The sequence below is a fragment of the Salmo salar genome, chromosome 02 (genome assembly GCF_965601325.2).
Source record: "Salmo salar chromosome 02, fSalSal1, whole genome shotgun sequence".
NCBI classification, from domain to species: domain Eukaryota; kingdom Metazoa; phylum Chordata; class Actinopteri; order Salmoniformes; family Salmonidae; genus Salmo; species Salmo salar.
In genome coordinates, this window is record NC_138292.1 from 49,900,176 (window position 1) to 49,905,980 (window position 5,805).

A 5,805-nucleotide genomic window follows, 5' to 3' on the forward strand; every position below is an offset into this window, starting at 1 on the left:
CAGCCCACCATCACAAAATGTCCTTGTGCTGCTCAGTGATATATATTACCCTCTTCCAGGAATGTGAATCATCCAGCGGGATGCTGTGACATACCAATGCCATTTTGGTGACTTATCCCGCCAGCCTTGCCCTGGACCAAATTCAGAATATAATCATTTTGACACTTGTGTTCTGTTTGGTCGCCAGAATTGAAATAAGAGCAAATGATAAAACCAGGGCCCTAGGGGGACCTGATGCTAGATCAACACTCCTAGTCTGAGACCTGTTACCAGTGGCGAGCGGTGACAGAAATCCTCACGCAGGCAAGTCAAATGAGTTCGATGCAGCCAGGTTATAATAACCTTTAACATTGTTATTACCAGGAAATCCCATGGGGTTGCGGTTTGGGGGAAAAATCCAAAGGAAGCAGAAAGGGGTGAATATTGACAGTCTTAAACTTACATTTTATTGACACAAAAACAAACATCCACATTATTATTATTTTTCTTTAAACAACAATAGACTATTCTGATGTTACCATATAATAAATGAATCAGCAGTGTCACCTACTAAGAGTTTTAGTCTGTATCATTTTCAAACTACTCTCCTTAACTTCTTTCTGTGCTCAAGTTGATTGGGTTGCTGAAATTTCTTAACACAACCATCTCCGTTATTATATCAATGTATTAGGAATGTCTATAGTTTCACACATTGCAACACTGACAAGTAAATACATAATACTGGATACATAAATAAAATATAATGCATAACACATTATTTGGCATGTATACTATATATTATAATACTGGTGAATGCATTTAAACAACATTGCAAATCTCCAGAGTACTGGCAAAAGATTATGCTTTACGGTCATATAATTTAGGATGCGTTGAGTTTGCAATACTCCCATGAAGATGTATCCGTGTTTTGTGATTATCACTCAGCTACACAGCTATTTCATGAAATGTACCACGAGGCAAAATAACGATTTAAAACAAAAATTACATGACATGACATATAATAATGGTCAAATATAATTTTGTCTGGCTTTGCCATTTGTTCACTTTAGTAGATATTCCTTAGAGGGTCTGAAAAAAAGAACAGAAATGTTGCATCATAATATAAAAACACAATAGCATGATGTGTATATGATGTCAGCCTGTCTCCCTGTGTCAGAAAAATCACAGAGAAATTGGGGACCATATCAACTGAGTATAATATTATTAATAATTAATGAATATTTAAAGTACATCAACTGAGGCTAATATACAGTATCTTAAAATACCAATAACTCACAATTGTTTTGTTAGAAATTAGCATAAAAACTCATGAAACTAGCATGCTAATATCCAAGCAGGACCTACTGTACCAATGAAAGACTATTGAGGAGTTCATGAATTGAGATGTCATCATTGGTTTTCTGTGAGGAAGGCTCGCTCCCAGTGGATAATTCTGGAATAGTCGGTTCCTCCAAGCTAGAATTCAAAAATTCAATTTGTTTTGAAGAACAAATTAGTTTTAATAGACATTGGACATACATTCAGGCTTTATACACTGTTTAAATGATATTGTCCAGTCTTTTATGTTAAAAACTAGGCCTGTCCTGGTTCCTACCTCCTCTTGTTTGACAGCGCTGATTTCAAGTATTTCTTGATGGCCATCTGTTTTCCGTAGCGGCTGTAGTTGTCTGTAAACACCGCATCTGAGTGGTGTTTTACTGGCAACTGGTCCTCAATGAGGTCATTACTACAGATGAAAATATAATTAGTCAACAAAATATTATTACAATAACATCTGCTCAAAGCAAGTTTTACTTGTTCACTAGTTTACATATTGTCGTACCATGATATACAGGACCTTATGAATTGTTGAAACATTTATACTATGGCATTATTGAATACTAGTTTCTGATTGACTTGAAGAGCATTATAGAGTGTGCATTATTTCTCAGTAATGCACGACAATAACGAACGGCTATGAAGTAGTTTCAGCAAACACACATTAGTCGTTCTTTTTACCTGTTTGCTAAACAAAAACATTAGCTAAGAATTCTACTCGTTTCTGGTCGGCTTGAAGGACATTTTAGGGTATGCATTATTTCTTGGAGGGTGCACTAATAATTCAGATGGAACTGTTAACAGGCATTTGCCGCAGATTATGGTCTGTGCTGTAACTTTAGCTGATAGAATGTTGCCAAGTGGCGAAACCAACATTCTTACGTGTTCCATCTTTCAGCTGATCTTTCAAGCCAAATTGAAAACATTATTGGCATTGTTGAATTCCATTTTTATAAATAGTTAGCTAGCTAATATTAAGGAGGACAAGTGGTTTGGTTAGTCACCAAGTCTATTTCTTCTGTTACTACACTTTACTGTAGCTGTAGTAGTAAACTTCCTAGCAACTTCAGTGAATTTTGAACACATTTCTACCGACAAATTTGTGTGTGTGTGTGTGTGTGTGTGTGTGTGTGTGTGTGTTAAATTATAATCGGAGTATGGTCAAGATAATCAACTCTGGGCTCTGTGTTCTCTGAAAATATGCAACCATGAGGAAGTTTGGTGCCACTTCTGACCGGGCAGTACGGACCTGCACAGGGCATTGTTTCAGGGATCTCTGCCATATTCATGGCGATTCCAATCCATAGGGACTCAAAATGTTCAGTTTAAGGGGAACTGCAACTTGGGCATTACCACAAGGACCAACCGAGGGTCACTACACAGGAATACTTTTCCCCAAAGGCCCTTCTGATTGACTACTGGGAGATTTGAGGCAGCACTAGATGGGATAATTTTGGGGAAAACCATGGCAGACAGGGAATCTTTGACATTAATATAACATTGAGTTACTACCCATTGTAACATTCTTTAATCCAAATAATGTTGCAGTAATAAGAGAAATGTGGCAATATAAGTGAGATATAACTTGTCAAACATAGTACCTCACATACTACTAAGGCCTCATGAACACATTTGACGAGTCAGTCAAGCCAAATTGTAGTGGTATTACATCGGTAGAGTGATTCAATCGCCAGGATGAACTGGCAGGATTGCAAATGCGACATTGTTGTGATAAACTTCTATGAACTTCTCAGCTGTAAAACTTAAATTCATACCATGGGTGTTTATTTCAGTCAACCTACCTTAGAGCTGCCCCGGCGTTCCTATTTGAAATTGAACGTACTGATTGACTACATAGTGAATGTTAAAAATAGAGGTATAGACCAAGATAAATTAAAGTCCCTCAGACCACAATTTATGGTTACCATATGAAAGTTGTACCTGATTCGCTTTGAAATCAAGGATTCAAGGTAGTCCTTGGCCGAAAGCTGACCTAAAAGTTTGCTGTAGCCACTCGTGAAGAGACCATCTGCGTGTCTTGTTGGTCTAAAAAAAAGATTAATAAAATGCTTTCACTAGATTCAGGACAAATTCTGTTAAGTGTCAATAGTTACATCAATTAACTTTTGATTGTTGCAGACAGGATGTCAAGAGCAGATTATTCAGCAAAATGTCATAGTCACAAAGTATTAATTGCTGGTGACAGGCACTTCAGAACGTTCGACATTAAATGCTAAGAACTTTAGCCTCATCAGGTGGTATCCACTATTTAGTATGCAAAAGTTAAACTGTGGGAACCTGAATATGTTGGTGGACTCTGATGTGAGGTCAATGTTGCCTTATTATTATCATTGGCTAACAACACATTTTATTTTTTATTGTAATACAGACTTGGCCCATCAGAAAACAGATATCAACAGATACCTGTATGGCAGACGTGCATTAATATCCATAGGAGGAACCAATTTCATTAGATTCTGTGCTGAGAAACAGAAGTGAAGGACTGATTTCATCACAAACCATTTTGTAACTAAGTGAATGTGACCCTTACCTTGCAATTATATCATAGAGAAGTTTAAGGGTTTCCATGTCATTTATTGACAGACTCTGCTCCCAGTCACCCTTTCCATCTGTCTCAACAGTCCCTGACCTATAGAAAGGAAGCAATAAGTGAGTCCATCGTCACATCAAATTCAATATACATAATTTCCCAATTACATTATTAATTCATTTCTCAATTGCTACATAGTCGAATTCACCAAATGTTTAATGTGATAACATTTTTCTTTTGAGTTTCTTCTTAAAAGTTAAAAGTTCCCTTCAGGATGGCAGAGATGGATGGCAGAGATGAATCTAAACATACAGTATATTTAATACGCACCAACCATTTCCAATCAGAATCATTTAGCTAGACCAGAATAATTTAAACATTGTTTTAGTACAGACAGTCAGATAGCTTCTTTATGATAACCATGTAACCATATAGTAAATGTGTCTGTATTTATCAGCGACTGTAACAAGATGCTTTTCATGTCAGCTTTCTTTAAATGATCAGTATGAGTATCTCAGAACAGAAGTCAGAACAAAATCATACCTGACTGAGTATGCGGCAACAGCAGGTAGACTCATGGTCCTGGTACACAGCATACTGCATAGTGCCATCAAAAAAAGTCGATGAAAGCTGTTCGTCTGTGCCATAACGCTCTGCACATGCAGAGACAGAATAATAGCATTGTATTTTTCTCCTTCTTGATCACCATTGAGACAATTACTTTATCATTGCTGTTAAGCTTAACATTTTAACTAAATTAAATTAAAATACGCCGTCTTGTATTTCCTTAAGTAAATCAGGTTGTATATATTGCCCAATGCAATAGACTCACATGCATCAACAATCACCGTGGGTCGGCTGAGTTGCTGTCCACCGTGCTGAAAGAAAAGTTTCTGTATTATTCAAGCCGTGGTTTGGATCTGGTAAAATGAACCACCACCTTTCACTGACTCTGTATCTATTATTTCCTTGCTTTCTAAGTATGGAACGCAATCACAGTAGTGACGATACGTCATCATAGCAATTCCCAATGCGCTCGTCACAGGCTTATTAAGAACGGACAGTCCGGACTTCGTAGTTGGCCCTGACATCACTAGCCAAAAAGGTCAGATTACTACAGAAGGCAGGGCTAAATGTGATATGATGATGATGGCCCTTCTGATATTAGTATTGTCAAAATTCATTCTGTTTAATTGTCTTCACAATTTTCCATAATGGAGCCCACTGGGCACACACTGACTGAATCAATGTTCTTTCCACATAATTTCAATGAAATGATGTTGAACCAACGTGGAATAGACATTGTCTGTGCCCAGTGGGAGGCTTATTGTTGCACTGAGTGTACAAAACATTAGGAACACCTTCCTACTATTGCGTTACACCCGCTTTTGCCCTCAGAACAGCCTCAATTTGTCGGTGCATGGACTCTACAAGATGTCGAAAGCATTCCACAGGGATGCTGGCCCATGTTGACTCCAATGCTTCCCAAAGTTGTGTCAAGTTGGCTGGATGACGTTTGGGTGGTGGACCATTCTTGATAAACACGGGAAACTCAGACAGAGAGGGATACAGTTCAATCATTGTCCAAAAATGGACGGATTGTGGTTAAAAAAGCAGACAAAGGTGGCTCTACAGTAGTATGGGGTAAAGACAGAAGTCTACCATCAATTAGACAATGATGAATTCTACCAATCTCTTACCTTCAACCCTACAGAGGACCTAAAAACTGAATTGAAAGGGATCCTCACACAAGCTAAGGAGAATGGCTACATTTCAGACAATGAGTTCAAATTTCTTTTCAATGGCAGTCCGGCATATGGCTTCTTTTTATCTTCTTCCAAAAGTCCACAAGAATCTTGAAAACCCCCCAGACAGACCAGTCATTAGTGGTAATGAAAGTCTGAAAGAACCCATCTCTAAGTACATTGATTACTTCA

General features: G+C 37.8%; 1 protein-coding gene across 1 annotated transcript; it reads right to left on the bottom strand.

Moving 5' to 3' along the window:
* Positions 1–423: 423 nt before the first annotated feature.
* Positions 424–4,907, bottom strand: vipb (vasoactive intestinal peptide b). The gene is made up of 7 exons (XM_014170677.3): positions 4,701–4,907; positions 4,412–4,521; positions 3,869–3,967; positions 3,259–3,363; positions 1,595–1,726; positions 1,350–1,455; positions 424–1,068 (listed from the first exon to the last, which is right to left on the bottom strand). The coding sequence occupies exons 1-7, from the start codon at positions 4,704–4,706 to the stop codon at positions 1,060–1,062; spliced, it is 567 nt and encodes a 188-aa protein (XP_014026152.1). The 5' UTR covers positions 4,707–4,907; the 3' UTR covers positions 424–1,059.
* Positions 4,908–5,805: the final 898 nt, after the last annotated feature.

Bases quoted from the DNA above. Each gene is read 5' to 3' on its own strand.
- vipb (XM_014170677.3), bottom strand. The intron at 3,968-4,411 runs GTATGATTTTGT...TCCTTTCTATAG, and splicing joins GTTGCCGCATACTCAGTCAG to GTCAGGGACTGTTGAGACAG. The intron at 1,456-1,594 runs GTAGGAACCAGG...TTTGAATTCTAG, and splicing joins GCGCTGTCAAACAAGAGGAG to CTTGGAGGAACCGACTATTC.